General features: G+C 35.1%; 1 protein-coding gene across 2 annotated transcripts in view; it reads left to right on the forward strand.

Annotated features, from left to right (window-relative positions):
• Positions 1-15,635, forward strand: part of Rnf17 (ring finger protein 17) — a 115,389-nt gene that overhangs the window by 12,829 nt on the left and 86,925 nt on the right. For both annotated transcript variants that reach the window (XM_046446941.1, XM_046446951.1), the window contains exons 5-6: positions 240-320; positions 1,939-2,039. In XM_046446941.1, the coding sequence (XP_046302897.1) occupies positions 240-320; positions 1,939-2,039 (182 nt within the window). The remainder of the gene's footprint in view (positions 1-239; positions 321-1,938; positions 2,040-15,635) is intronic.

The raw sequence follows: 15,635 nt of genomic DNA on the forward strand, positions 1-15,635 counted from the left end.
TGCATGATAGTTGAAAAATGGTAACAGCATCATCCTGGTTTGTAAAAATATATCTATGGGAAAAAATCTAGAATGCTTATTGCCAAAAGTCTGAAATGGTGTTTATCTCTGGATAAGCAAGAGTAAAAGTGTTACTTTCGTTTTGTAATCAAAATGATATTTTGAAGTTTTTGCAATTATAATATAATGTATCTAAGCATCTAATTTTATATATGTATGTGGTTCCCCACCCTTCTTAGGAGACTAAAACTACAGAAGAAATTGATGAAGCATTGAAGATAGCAGGCTATAATTTTGAACAATTAAATATTGCTGTAAAAGTAAGCATTTTATATGGTTAAATTCTATCAAGAAGTGAAGCATGTCCTCTTTAAATGTGTACATTTAGATGTGTTATCACAGAGCTTTGAGTTTAGCAATGAGTTATTAAGCTGATAATCTAATAATAGAGAATCACAAAAGAAGGGAAAATTTCTCCCATGGCCTGCCAGGATTGGACTTGTAGCAGTCTTGTTATGCTAGGAACTTGCTGTGAGCTATATTTGTCTCATAAGTATCCCTGATCATCTTTTCGACATTTGCATATTGCTTGGCAATATCCCCCAAATGAGAGAAGTTTATTTTCTTTTCTCTCTGCTCTTCTGGCAAAGGAGAGACTTACTCATTTGATGTCAATAAAGAAGTTCTTAAGCACCCAGTAACAACAAAATTACAAGTAGGGAGTTAGATTATGCTGTGGATGCTTTTTTGCATAGAAGATAGGACATTTTTAATTGGCAAAAAGCCAAATTTCTCAAAAGTAATGAGAACTATGATAAAAGTAGTGAGATACAAGAATTGTAAAAACATTGAGAAAAGAAGGCAAAAGAGAATGATAACTGAGAAACAGTTATAAAATCAGTATCAGATTAATAAGAAAAGCAAATCTATAATAAACTAGGGCTAGAAGTTCACCATCTGAACTTAGGAGGGGGAACACTTCAACCCCAAACAGGCAACAGGTGGCTTTCTGCTCCCTCTACCGAATATTCCTGTCTTATACAATGCAAAATATATTTGCACCATCTCAACATCCCCAGAATCTTGATACCCATTTCAACATCAACTCTTAAATACAAAATCTCATCTAAGTTATAGGTGAGACTCAATATGATTCATACTGGGGTAAAATTCCTTTCCACCTGTAATCTACACAAGAAAGCACTAAAAGCACTTTGGTGGACAGGCATAAGGATAGACATTCTCATTCCGGAGTGTTGAAATTAAAAGAAAAAGAGAGGGTCATGGATCCTATCAACAGTTTTAAAAGCAATTCAAAAATGCAAAGAAGCACCAGGCATAGGGACACATACGTAATCTCAGTGACTTGGGAGGTCGAGACAGGAAGATTTCAAGTTTGAGGCCAAGCCAACCTCTCAACTAATGAGACCATGTCTCAGAGTAAAAAAAAATAATAATAATAATGGGGATGCAGCTCAGTGTAAAGCATTTCCGAGTTTAATCCCCAATACCAAAAAACAAAAATAATAAAAATAAATTTATGGAAAAGCTAACTTCAAGTGTGATTTCTAAGTTTTTTGGTTTTGTTGTTTTTGTTTTTATTTAGGGAATCATGCCATAGAGAAATGCAACTACCTAAAATGACTTGTGTCCTGTAATTATAAAAGAATTAAGGAAAAAAATTAGAAAACTTACCAATAAATTTTTTTTAGGTCTTTTTGCCAGATTATTAGTACAAAATGCCAACAAGGGGTGGTCTTGCTCATAAGTACCAGGACTTAAAATTGAACTTTGTTTCAATTTTACTGTTTATTATCATCTAATCACCTCTTGCACTATTTTGAAAAGTTTAGAAAGTACCTGTTTCAAAATTTTATTGACAGTTCTACTTGGGCAAAGTAAATATACCAAATTAGATCTTTGAATTGTTTTTTCCAGATGCTTGAACGCATAGAGAATCAAACAAAAGAGGAGACACATAATCTTATAGAAGTTGTGGAGAAACAATTTGATAAACTTGTTGCTTCTCTTGATTCCAGGTAATAAAATACAAACACAATGAAACCGAAGTTTTTTAATACTAACGTCATTTTTTTCTTTTGTTTAGATGAAGTAATGAATAACTTTCAAACAAGTTTGGAATATGTGGTCTCTGTAGGCCGATTTTTAAAAATATATATAGTTTTAGTTGAAGATGGACACAATAGCTTCATTTTATTTATTTTTCAGTGGTGCTGTGAGGATAGAACCCAGTGCCTCACACATTCCTGGCAAGCACTCTACCACTGAGCCACAACCCCAGCCCCTATAGACTGATTTTGAGAACTTAAAAATGAAATTGGTACTTTTTTATTTTTTGACAGTGTCAGGGATTTAACCAGGAGTTCTGTGCCACTGAGCTATATCTCCAGCCCCATTTTTTAAAACTCTGAGACACAGTTTTACTAAATTGCTGAGACTGACCTGTAACTTGTGATCATCCTGCCTCTGCCACTGTGCCTAGCTTGTACTTTTTTTTTTTTTTAATTTTAGCTATTTACTTCTGGTCCCAAAGCTAATTTAAAATTAACAAGCTTTTTACTTAAAGCAATTTGCACAGAAAAATAAAAGCTTATGCCTATAATCCCAGCAACTCAGGAAACTGAAGCTAAAGGATAGAAAATTCCAGGCCAGCTTCAGCAATTCAGCGAGACCCTGTGTCAAAATTAAAAGGGTTGGAGATGTAGCTTAGTGCTAGAATGCTAGAGTAGCCTCATGGTAGAATGCTTCTGGGCTCAATCCCCAGTACAAAAAAAAAAAAAAAAAAAATCCAAAACCCTCACATTATTGAGTTCAACATACTTGGGAAAATAGTTCATATAGTTCTATCATTTATTTGCATGCTTATTTATTATTTGCATCACAGCAAAAGTCTTTCTAATGGCATTAGTTAACAATATCTTGGCCATCACTCTTTTCAAAGCTCTTTGATATATATTATTTTTAGTGGAGGTAAAGTAGGTATTCCCTCCATTACGCATTTCAGTTAATAGACTTCTGAAACTTATGATGTGCCCAAAGTAATATACTTGGAAAATAATCTTCAGATGCTTGGTATAGAGGCTCAATCTGCTATGCATACATTTTTTTATTTTGTTTTCCTTGTGTTGGAATCAATCCTGGGTTTCACATGTGCTAGGAGCTCCTACTCCGGTATACTTTATTTTCCATGTTGGTACTATCTCATATTTGCTCTTTAATTATAACATTCATATGCTAAGTTATGTGCGTGAGTTTTGTTTGTTGCCTTTTTACAGGAAAAATACATTACAATTTGTCTTTTTAACCATTTTTTCCTTCTTTGAGAAGTAATCACATGTTTTCTTTTTAACCATTTTTAAATATACAATTTCAAGGCATATGGTAATTTTACATATAACTTTTTCTCTTTTTCTGGTACTGGGAATTGAACCGAAGACCTAGCACATGCTAGGCAAGTACTTTACCATTGAGCAACATCCCCAGATCTCTGTATTTTGAGATGGTCTCCCTGAGTTACTCAGGCTTTTCTCCAGCTTGTGATCCTTCTGCTTCATTCTCCCAAGTAGTTTGGATTACACACATGTTCCACCCTGCCCAGCTATGTATAATTTTTCTGAGAAACTATCAAACAACTTCCCATAGTGGCTGCATGTATCATTTTATTTTCCCACTAGCAATAATACAAGAGTTCTAGTTTCTCTATGTCCTCATTAATACTTGTTATTTTTTGTTCTATGGTATTGGGGATCAAGCACAGGGCCATATGTGCATGCTAGGCAAGCACTCTACCACTGAGCTACATCCCCAGTCCTGTTGTTTCTTTTTAAAATTAGTAGCAATTTTTATGAGTCTGAACTAATACTGTTTTGAGCTGCATTTTTCTAATGAATAATGATGTTTAACATCTTTACATGTGCTTATCAACATTGTACCTATTGATTGATACTTCCTTTTCTCTCAAGGTCTTGGCACCTTTTCATTTATTTATATTCTTTGAACAAATATTCAAGTCTTGTGTCCATTTTTGAAGTGGATTTCTTACATTTTGGTGGTTGGGTTATAGGGGTTCTTCATATATACTATATATTAAATCTTTTATCAGATATATGACTTGCAGATATTTTATCTTACTCTGTAGATTATCTTTTCACTATCTTGACAGTGTCTATGTATGTATATTTACTGGTGATTGAGTCCAGGGCCTATATCTAGTAGGCAGGTGCTATATCATGAGGTATGTCCCTTGCCCTTGTTAGAGTCTTTTAATTGATTAATTTTTTTTTTTTTTTTGGTACCAGGGATTGAACTCAGGGGCACTCAACCACTGAGCCTCATCTCCAGCCCTATTTTGTATTTTATTTAGAGACAGGGTCTCACTGAGTTGCTTAGTGTCTCACTTTTGTTGAGGCTAGTTTTGAACTCATGATCCTCCTGTCTCAGCTTCCCTAAACTCTGGGATTACAGGCATGCACCACCGCACCCAGCAATAAAAGTCCGGTTTATTATTCTTTTTTGCTTGTGCTTTTGGTGTCATATTCAAAAAAAAAAAAGATTGCCAGATCCAACATCATGGTGCTATGTTTTCTTCAAAAATTTTGTAGTTGTAATTCTTATATTTTGATCTTTGATCTGTTTTGTAATTTTTGTTTATAGTATAAGATAAGGGTCCAACTTCATTCTTTTGAATTGCACATTCAATTTTCCCAGCACCATTTCTTGAACAGACTGTCTTTTCCACATTGAATGGTCTTGGCACCTTTATAAAAATTAGGTCGAACTATATGTTAAGATTTAGTTAGTTTAAGATTTAGTTTAGTTTCTGTTTTATGCTATTGATCTGTGTCTTTGTGTCAATACCATACTATTTCCATTACTGTATCTTAGTAGTAAGTTCTTAAATCTGAATGTGCATCTTTCATATTTGTTCTTTTTGAAATTGTTTTGATTATTCAGGAACTCATTAAGACAACCTTTAGGATGGGATTTTCTATTACTGCAAGAAAGTCATTTGGATTTTATAGGGATTATATTTATTGGTAGATCACTTTGGATAGTATTGACTTGTGTCTGGTGGGGGGTGGGTACTAGGGATTGAATTCAAGGGTGCTCTACCACTGAGCTATATCCCAGCCCTTTTATTTATTTATTTTAATTAATTAATTTGTCTTTTGTTTTTTGGGTTTTTTTTTTTTTTGAGACAGAATCTCACTAAATTGCCAGTGCTGGCCTCAAACTTGCAATCCTTTTGTCTCTGCCTCCAGAGTCACTGGGATTACAAGTGTGCACCACTGCACATGGTTCTGATTTACTTTTAACTTACTTTTAGCACACATTTATCAGGTTCCTTCTATCTGCCAGGCATGGTGCTAGGAAGTGGAGATTATACAAATGTCTTCCAGGAACTTCACAGCTTGATAGTATGAATCTGAAAATGAAATGCCACTAATAATGAGATAAATCCTGGGATTATAGGCATGTCCCATCACACTGCCCATTTAGTTATATTCTTAATTTCTTTAAGCAATTTTGTGTAGTATATGGTATACAAGTCTTTTTCTTCTTAGTTGTTTAGTAAGTAATTTTGATCTTTTTGTTTTATTTCATGTTTGAGACATAATATTTGTACACTCATGACTAGTGGTCAATTTATGATAATTAGCATATCATCACTTTATCACTTCTTTTGGCAACTATATTAAAATTACTCTCTTCTAGCTATTTTCTAGCTTCTATTCAGATCTTTAGACCAGTTTTTTAGGTGGGTTTTTGTTTTGCTATTGAGGTATTAAAGTTCCTTATTTATTCTGTATATTAACTCTTATCAAATGTATGTTTATAAATACTTTCTCCTGTTCTGTAGGCTGTCTCTTTGTTCTGTTGATTGTATCCTTTACTATATTCACTCTACTGTGCCACAAATGAATGATAACATTGTACCTGTTGATTGATACTTTCTTTTCTCTCCCCTTTTATTTTTACTGGTCACTAGGAACCACTGTTCTGCTCTCAACTTCTGTGGGATCTGTTTTTTTTTTTTAATATTCTCATTATGAGTAATTCATGAGTAAGATCATTTGATATTTGTCTTTATGTAATTGATTTTTTTCACTTAACATAAGGTCCTCCAGGTCCATCCATATCGCCAGAAATAACAAAATATTTTGCTTTGTATAGTTGAATAGTATTCTATTGTGTGTGTGTGTGTGTGTGTGTATCTATATTGATATATTCCAGTCTCTGGAATTATTTGTGCTAAATTATTTGTGCTCAGCTTCTATTCAGATACATATCACATTTTCTTTAGCCTTTCTTCCATTGATGAACATTTAGGTTGATTCTATATTCTGGCTATTGTGAATAGTGCTGTGGTAAACACAGGTGAACAGGTAGTTGGTTGGTTGGTGGTTGTTTTCAGTACTGGGGGTTGAGCTCCAGAGCACTCTAACCACTGAAATATATTCCCATCCATTTTTATTTTTTATTTTGAAACAGGATCTTGTTAAAGTGCCAAGGCTGGCCTTGAACTTGTGATCCTCTTGCCTTAGCTTCCCAAGTCACTGGGAATGTGATGTGCCACTGTGTCCAATTTGAGGTGTTTTTGTTTTTGTTTTTGTTTTTGTTTTGAGACAGTGTCTCACTGAATTATTTAGGCTAGCCTCAAACTTTTGATCCTCCTGCTTCACCCTCCCAAATTGCTGGGATTACAGGCATGCTCTACTGAGCCTGGTTTACGGGTGGTTTTTGTTTTGGTTTTGGTTTTTTTGGTACCAGGTATTGAACCCAGAGTCTTTTTTATTTCTGAGCCATATCCTCAGCCCTTTTTATTTTTAACTTTGAGACGGTCTTGCTAGATTGCTGAGGATGGTCTTAAACTTTTGATCCTCCTGCTTCAGCCTCTCAAGTCTCTGGGATTACAGATTTGTGCTACTGTGCCCAGATTCTATTTAGATATTTAGCCCATTTTTTAATAGGGTTATTTGTTTTGTTTTGCTATTGAGTTTGAGTTCCCTATTTATTCTGGATGTTAACCCTTGTCAAGCATGTTTATAAATATTTTCTTCTATTCTGTAGGCTGTTTCTTTGTTCTGTTGATTATATCCTTTCCTGTACAGAAGCCCTTTAGATTATTAGAGTTGCATTTGTCAATTTTTTGTTTTTGTTGCCTGTACATTTTAAATTATATTTTTTTAAAAATCATTACCCAGGCCACTATCTTGAAGTATTTCCCTTGTGTTTTTTTCCTAGTAGTTTCATAGTTTGAGGTTTTACATTATCTATTTTTAGTAGATTTTTATTACTGGTGAGAAATGTGGTCTACTTACATTCTTCTGCTTGTGAATATCCCCATTTATTAAAGAGATCTTTCTTTCCCTACGTGTATTCTTGGCTCCTATGTAACAACAAAAATTAGATGTAAGGTGAGGGAGTATTTTGGCTCTGTATTCTTACACATTGGTTTGTGCATCTTTTGTTTGTTTTAAATGTCAGTACCATACTGTTTGATTCTGTAAGCTTTGAGGTATATTTTGAGGTCTGTACTGTGATAGCTCCAGCTTTGTTTTTTTTGGCTCAGGATTGCTTTGGCTAGTCAGAGTCTTCTGCAATTCCATATGAATTTCATGATTTTTTTCCTAATTCTATGAAAAATGGCATTGATATTTACATGGGAGTTTAATTGAATTTGTAGATCACTTTCGGTTATATAAGCTTTTCTTAACAATATTGTCAATCCATGTGTAGGATATTTTTCTATTTATCCTCTTCAGTTTATTTCATCAGTTTTGTATAATTTTCATTATTGAGATCTTTCACTTCTTTAGTTGAATTTATCCCTGGGGTTTTGTTTGGTTTTTAAAAGTTTGGGGGTTTCTTTCCTCCTTCCTTCTTTCCTTCACTGGGGATTGAACTCAGGGACCAAAGGGCACTTGACATTGAACTATATCCCAGTCCTTTTTATTTTTTATTTTGAGATAGGGTCTCACTAAGTTGCTGAGGCTGGTCTCAAATCCTCTTGCCTCAGCCCTCCAAGTCACTGTGATTAAAGGTGTGTGCCAATATACCCCGCTTTGGGCTTTTTTGTTGTTGTTGGAATTGAACCCAGAGTCTTTTTATTGCTCAGCCTTATCCTCAGCCCTTTTTATTTTTAATAAAAACGGTGGTGGTGGTGGTAGTGGGTTTTTGTTTGTTTGTTTTGGGTAGCTATTATAAATGGGATTATTCTTTTAATTTTTCAAATAACTGAATGTTAGAGGATAGAAATGTTTGTGATTTTTTTGTGTTGGTTTTGTATCCTACAGCCTTATTGAATTAGTTCCAACAGTTTTTTAGTGGAGTCTTTAAGTTTTGTGTACCTGAAAACAAGGACAGTTTGACTTCCTACTTTTTTAGTAGAGTCTTTTAAGTTTTGTCACCTGAAAACAAGGACAGTTTGACTTCCTACTTTTCCATTTAGGATGTCCTCCCTCCCTCCCTCCCTTTCTCCTTTCTTTCTTGTACTAGGGATCGAACCCAGATGTACTTTACCACTGAGCTGTATCCCCAATCCTTTTCATTTTTTATTTTGAGTCCTCACTGAGTTGCTGAGGCTGGCCTTGAAGTTGAATCTTCTTCCCATAGCCTCCCAAACTACTGGGATTACAGGCATAACACTGTGCCCAGTGCCCTTTATTTTTCTCTTGCCTAATTGCTCTGTCTAGGATTTCCAGTACCATGTTCAATAAAAGTCATGAAAATGGACACCCTTGTCTTGTTCCACATTTTAGGAATAAGTTTTTAATTTTTCTCTATTCAATATGATACCAGCTGTGGGTTTGTCATATGTGGCCTTTACTGTGTTGAGGTACATTCCCTCTATAACTGCTATGGTCTTTTGATCTTGAATGCCCCTGAAGGGTCCATGTGCTGAATGAAGGCTTGGTCCCCAACCAGTGATTTTTTTTGTTTTGTTTTTGTACTAGGGATTGAACTTTAAACTGAAGGGCACTTTACCCCTGAACTGCATCCCCAGTCCTATTTGTGTGTCTGTCTGTCTGTACGTACTAAGGATTGAACCCAGGAGTACTTTACAAACGAGTTACATCCCCAGACCTTTTTCTTTTTTAATTTTGATAAAGGTCTCACTAGGTTATTGAGGCTTGCCTCAAATTTGCAATCCTCCTTCCTTGGCCTCCTGAGTTGCTGGGAGTAGAGGTATGCATCCCCATGCTGGCCTCAGCCAGCATTATTGAGAGGTGGTAGAACCTTGAAAAGATGGGGCCTTGAGAAGATGTGGAAGGAAGTTTGGTCACTGAGGTTGTGCCCATGAAAGGGATACTGACATCTTGGTCCCTTCTATTCCTTTCTCTATGCTTCCCAGTGGCCATCATGAGAACTGTTTCCTCTGCCACACATTCCTGCCATTATGTATTGTCTTGCCACAGGCTCAAAAGCAATGGGACTAATCAAACATGAACTGAAATTTCCAAAACTAAGCCACAGTAAATCTTTCCTCATTTTAAGTGATGATATAAGTATTTGTCACCATAATGGAAAGCTAACATAGTATCTAATTTGTTGATACCATAAAGGGATGTTGAATTTTATCAAATGTTTTTCTGTATCTCTTGCTTGATTCTGAAAGTATCACGTTTATTCAAACATCCTTGCATCGAGGGGATGAATCTTGGTTGATACTAATAAATAATCTTTTTAATGCACCTTTGAATTGTTTGGTACTTTTTATTGATGTTTTTGCCTATATGTCCATCAGGGATATTGGCCTGTATTTTTTTTTTTTTTTTTTTTTGTCAAGTCCTTATGTGGTTTTGATACCAGGATAATACTGACCTCATATTATTTTAATAGAATAATTGATATTAATTCCTCTTTAAATGTTTTATAGAATTCTTCGTAAGCCATCAGGTCCTGAGCTTTTCTTTGCTGGAGATTTTTGTTGTTGTTGTACCAGGGATTTGAAAGGGTGCTTAACCACTGAGCAATATCCACAGATCTCTTTTTTTTTTTTTTTTTCCCTTTCCCCTGAGTTGGCTTTGAACTCGCTATCCTACCTTTCTTGAGGACTTAATTTTGGTAGTTTTTAATGTGTTCAGGAATTTATCCATTTCTTACAGGTTTTCCAATTTGTTTATAATAACTTCAATTGATCTTTTATATTGTTGTGGTATCAGTTGTAATGTCTTCATTTTCATATCTGATCCTATTTATTTTGAATCTTCTCTCTATTATTCTTAGTCTAGCTAAAGATTTGTCAACTGTATTTTTTGAAAAAAAATATTTTTGTTTCATTGATTTTTTTTGTACTTTTTTGTCTCTATTTTGTTGATTTCTATTCTGATCTTTATTTCTATACTTCTGCTAATTTGGGGTTGGAGTTTGTTCTTGTTTTTCTAGTTGCTTAAGATACATTGTTCAGGGGCTGGGGTTGTGGCTCAGTGGTAGAGCACTTGCCTCAAATGCATGAGGCATTAGGTTCGATCCTCAGCACCACATAAAAATAAATAAAGATATTGCTTCCATATACAACTAAAAAAATTTATAAAAAAAATACATTGTTCAGTTGTTAACTTGAAAGATTTTTTTCTTTTTTAATTTAAGCATTTGTTACTTATGAACTTCTCTTTTAGAACTGCATTAGCTATAGTCCAGACATTTTGATGTATTGTGTTTCTATTTTCATTTGTGTCAGGAAATTTATATTTAATTTATTTTTTTAAATATATTTTAGTTGTAGATGGACACAATACCTTTATTTATCTATCTTTATGTGGTGCTGAGGATTGAACCCAGGACCTCATACATGCTAGGCTAGCGCTCTACTACTGGGCCACAACCCCAATCCCTATATTTAATTTCTTTAATGACACATGTTGTTTAATCTCCATATATTTATATTGTTTCCAGAGTCATTGACTTTCAGTTTCATTCTTTTGTGTTCAGAAGAAAAAAAAAAAAACTTGGGTGTTCTTTTTTGTTGTTGTTGTTAAGACTTGTTTTATTGCCTAACACATGAGCTCTCCTGGAGAATGTCCTGTGTGCCGTTGAAAAGAATATGTATTGCATAACTGTTGGATAGAATGTTCTATAAATATCTAGTAAGTCTCTTTGGTCTAACATATAGTTTACTTATTTATTTATTTATTTAATGTGGTGGTGAGGATTGAACCCAGGGCCTTGCACATGCTAGATGAGCACTCTACCGCTGAGCCACAACCCCAGCCCTAAACATATAGTTTAAATCCCATGTTTCTTTGTTAATTTTCTTTCTGGATGATCTATTCACTGATGTAAGCAGGGTGTTGAGCCCCCTACTGTTACTTTGTACTGCAGTCTATCCCTTAAGATTTGTTAATGTTTGTTTTACGTATTTAGGTGTTCCAGTGTTAGGTGCTTATATTTTATAATTGTTTTTATTTTCTTGTTATATTGGCTCTTTTATCATTGTTTGCCTGTTTCTATAGTTTTTGACTTTAAAGTCTATTTTCTCTGAAAGAAATACAGCTACTCTTGATCCTTTTTGGTTTCCATTTCCTTGGACTATCTTTTCTCTCCATTCCTTTTTGGTCTGTGTATGTCCTTACTAAAGAAACAAGTATCTCTTTTAGGTGGCATAGTTGGATCTTTGTTTTTAAATCTATTCTGTCACTTTGTGCCCTTTAGTTGGAGAATTTTAATCCATTCACATCCAAAGTAATTATTGATAGGTAAGGACTTCCTGCTGCCATTTTGTTGCTTATTGCTTGATTTATAGTTGTTTTGTAGACCCTTTGTTCTTTTCCTTTTTTTCATCACTTGATTTTTTGCTTTTTAATTTTAGTGTACTACTTATATGTTTTAGTTTGGAGGTTACAATGGGGCTTATTAGAAACATAGTTATAACACATTATTTGAACAAATGTCTACTTGACATTGATCACAGAAAGAAAGGAAAAACTGTATATTATAACTCCTTTTCTCCCCACATTTTGAATTTTTAATATTTTCAGTTTACATCTTTTTACATTGCCTATCCATTGACATTCTGTGATTATTATTTTCAATTATTTTTTGTCTTTTAATCTTCCTATGTGGGGTATAAGTGGTTTATTCCTTGGGATTGTGGTATTACACAGTTTTTTAAAAATTGTATGTGAATGTTTACTATTACCTATGAATTTTATATTTTCATATGCTTTGTGTTACATATTAATGCTCTTTCAGTTTTAAGTACTTCCTTAAGCATTACTCACAAGACAGGTCTGATGTTAATGAATTTCCTCAGCTTTTGTTTGTCTGGGAATGTCTTTATCTGTCTTCTATTTCTAAAGGATAGCTTTGTCAGTATTCTTGGTTGGCTATTTTTCCTCAAATACTTTGAATATATCATCCATTCTCCCGGCCTACAGGATTTCTGCTGAGAAATCTGTTGTTATTTGTGTTGAGAATCCTTTATAAGTAATGTATGTCTTTTCTCTTGCTGCTCTTAGAATTTTTTGTTGATAGTTTAATTATTATGTGTCTTGGTGAACTCCTCTCTGGATTGTATTCAGTTAGCAATCTCTGTGCTTCCTGTACCTGGATGTTGGCTTCTTTCCTCAAATTAGGGAAGTTGTCATCTAATATTTCCTTAAGTATGCTTTCTGGCCCTATTTTTTCTTCATCTACTTAAATTCCTGTTTTTGTAAGTTTGGTCTCTTGATGGTGTCTCATAATTCCCATAAACTTTTTTCATTATGTATAGTTCTTTTTTCTTTCTTTTTGTTCCTATGATTGAGTAATTTCAAATATTCTGCCTTCAAGCTCACTGATTCTTGAGTTTGATCAAGCTGGCTAGTAAAGTTTTCTTTCTTTTTCCCTGTACGGGGGATTTAGCCCACGAGTGCTCTACCACCGATCTATATGACCAGTCTTTTTAAAATTTTGAGACGAGTTTTGGTAAATTGCCTAGACTTCTTCGAAATTGCAATCCTCCTGCCTCAGCCACCCCCCCCCCCCAAGTAGCAGGGGGCGCTGAGCTATCACATGCTGGCTTGTTGAAGCTCCCTATTGCATTTTTAAGTTTGGCCATTGTATTCATTTTAGGATTTGTATTTGTTTTTTAAAAATTGTTTTTATTTCTTTGCCAAATTTCTCATTCTGTTAATGTATTGTTTTCCAAATTTCATTCAATTTCTTATCTATAAAGTCTTGGAATTCACTCCACTTTTAAAAGAGAATTATTCTGAATTCTTTTTCTGACATTTCATAAGTCTTACCTTCTTTTTTAAAAAATTTTTTTTAGTTGTTTATAGACCTTTATTTTATTTATTTATATGGAGTGCTGAGAATGAACCCAGTGCCTCACACATGGCGGGCAAGTGCGCTACTGCTGAGCCACAGTCCCAGCCCAATCTTACCTCCTATAAAAGGACCACTGTTTGAGCTTTGGAGAGTCTTTTGGTGGTGTCATGATTTCCTATGTCTTTGTAATCCTGTGTCCTTACATTGCTGTTTACAGATTTTTCAGAGTTAAACACCTTCTCTAGCTTTTTCTAGCTTTGTAACTGATAGAATTTTGCTGTTTATACCAACCTCTAATCTGGCTCGGCCAGATAGTCATGTCCCTTGGGCTGTCAGAGCTTTCCTTCAGGTTCTTGATGTATCTGGGCTGCTGTGTTTGCTGTGAATTCAGGTGTAGCAATGGCTTTGTTCGGCTGTTTCACAAGACAGCTGATTGTGATATGCAATTAAGTTGAGCTGCTGAGTGTGTGCTGCAATTGCCACTCATCTGGTGGCTCACAGGGTATATTTCTTAGTACTGTTGTGATCTTCTTCCTCCATCAGTAGAGTCTTCAGTGGTGCTTGAGGCTTTGGGAGCACAGTTGAAATTCCTCAGTGGGTAAGAACTAGCACAGTGAACAATGTTGATATCCATAACTTAGTCTTATTCCACCCAGCATGAGGTATGCAGGTGGACTTTAGGACTGCTTAAATTATCAGCTCAATGAAGACTGGTGCATATTGTTATTCTCAACTTTGGTCTTACTACACTCTGGTCAGGATCAGGTAGTCTTTTTGTTTTTATTAGTATATTATGATTATACATAATAGTGGGATTCATGATGGCATATTTGAACATAATGTAATTTGATCAATTTCATTCCCCTTTCTTTTCCCTCTCCACCCACTTGAACTACTTTAATATATAATTAGTACATTATATATTATCACAGTTTACTGTGGTATATTTATACATGGATGTAGCGTAATTTTGTAGATTTCATTTCTCAGTATATGCATATGTTCTTTCTCTCTCCCTCTAGATCCCCTTCCTCTAATCTATTGGTCTCCCTCTGGTTTTGTGAGATCCTTTTTTTTTTTTTTCCCCCTGGTACCAGGGATTGAACCCAGGGCACTTAGCCACTGAGCTACATTCCCAGCACTTTCTATTTTTTTATTTTGAGACAAGATCTTGCCATGTTGCTTAGGGCATCACTAAGTTACTGAGGCTGGCTTTGAACTTGCAATTCTTCTGCCTCAGTTTCCCAAGGCCCTGGGATTACAGGTGTGTACCACTGTTCCCAGCTATGAGATCTTTTTTTAAATTCCTTTTCTTTTTTTTCTCTCTAGCTTCTACCTGAGATCGTCTTTATAGTCACAAGGGAGTGCTATTTAAACTTCCAAGTGTGACCTACTAGCTTTCAAAATTTGCTAGGGAGTCTTCTCCCTTCCTGAAGGACCCCAGGTTATGAAGTGATATTAGATTGGAAGGCAGGCCAAGTAGCAATTCCAACCTCTTCTGGAAGTGACCAGATTAGCCCAGTGGGCTGTTGTTAGCTGGTCAAACAAAACTGCTGACAGGCATGCTGTGCTTTCACAAAAAATTGTATGTGTTCTCTGTAGGCTCCATCTTCTTTCTTTCTTCCTATCTGGCCTTGTATGGTCTAGCACATTCAGTTTTTTTTCCTAGGTTCTGGGTGAGTTGAGAATCAAATAGATTTTCTAAAAAGCTTCTAGAATGCCAAGGAAGTTGCATGTTTGCTATCCCTATTCTCTTTTCCCTGTCTTGAGGCTGTGGACCCTGAGGATTTTTCTCTGTGTGACTGTGTGTCACCTTGAAGGAGCAGTGACATAACCAAGTAAGACCTTTTTTCTTACCATATCACTGCAGATTTTTATTCAGTCCCATGCAGCACACAGGTGGCTCAGTCTTTCATTCACACTTTGTGGGTTTTACCAAGGTATTTTCCTTGGGTAGTTACTCCACCTCAAGGATTTATCCTTATTCCTCCTCAAGGAGTAAGGTGAAGGCTGGGCTCTCCTACTCAGCTATCTTGGTGATGTAAGCTCCAGTATTTTCTTATCAGTGCTATTGTAAAAGGAATTATTCTCCTAATTTTTTTTTTTTTTTTTTTTTTGGTGTTCATTGTTACTGCATAGAAACAGAGCTTTATTTGTGTGTGTTGATTTTATAGGCTCCGTTTTTGCAAAATACATTTATTTGCCTTTTTGGCTTCTTTAGGGTTTTCTTTAGGTTTAAGATCATGTTATGTATAAAAAGAATTTTTACTTCCTCCCCTCCAATTTGAATTTCCTGATGTCTTTGACTACTACTTCCAATATGTTGTGGCATAGAAGTGACAAAAATGAATATCCTTGTC

This window comes from Marmota monax, unplaced genomic scaffold (genome assembly GCF_021218885.2).
Source record: "Marmota monax isolate L192 unplaced genomic scaffold, Marmota_monax_Labrador192_F-V1.1 WCK01_AAM20220418_F8-fsc00043, whole genome shotgun sequence".
NCBI classification, from domain to species: Eukaryota; Metazoa; Chordata; class Mammalia; order Rodentia; family Sciuridae; genus Marmota; species Marmota monax.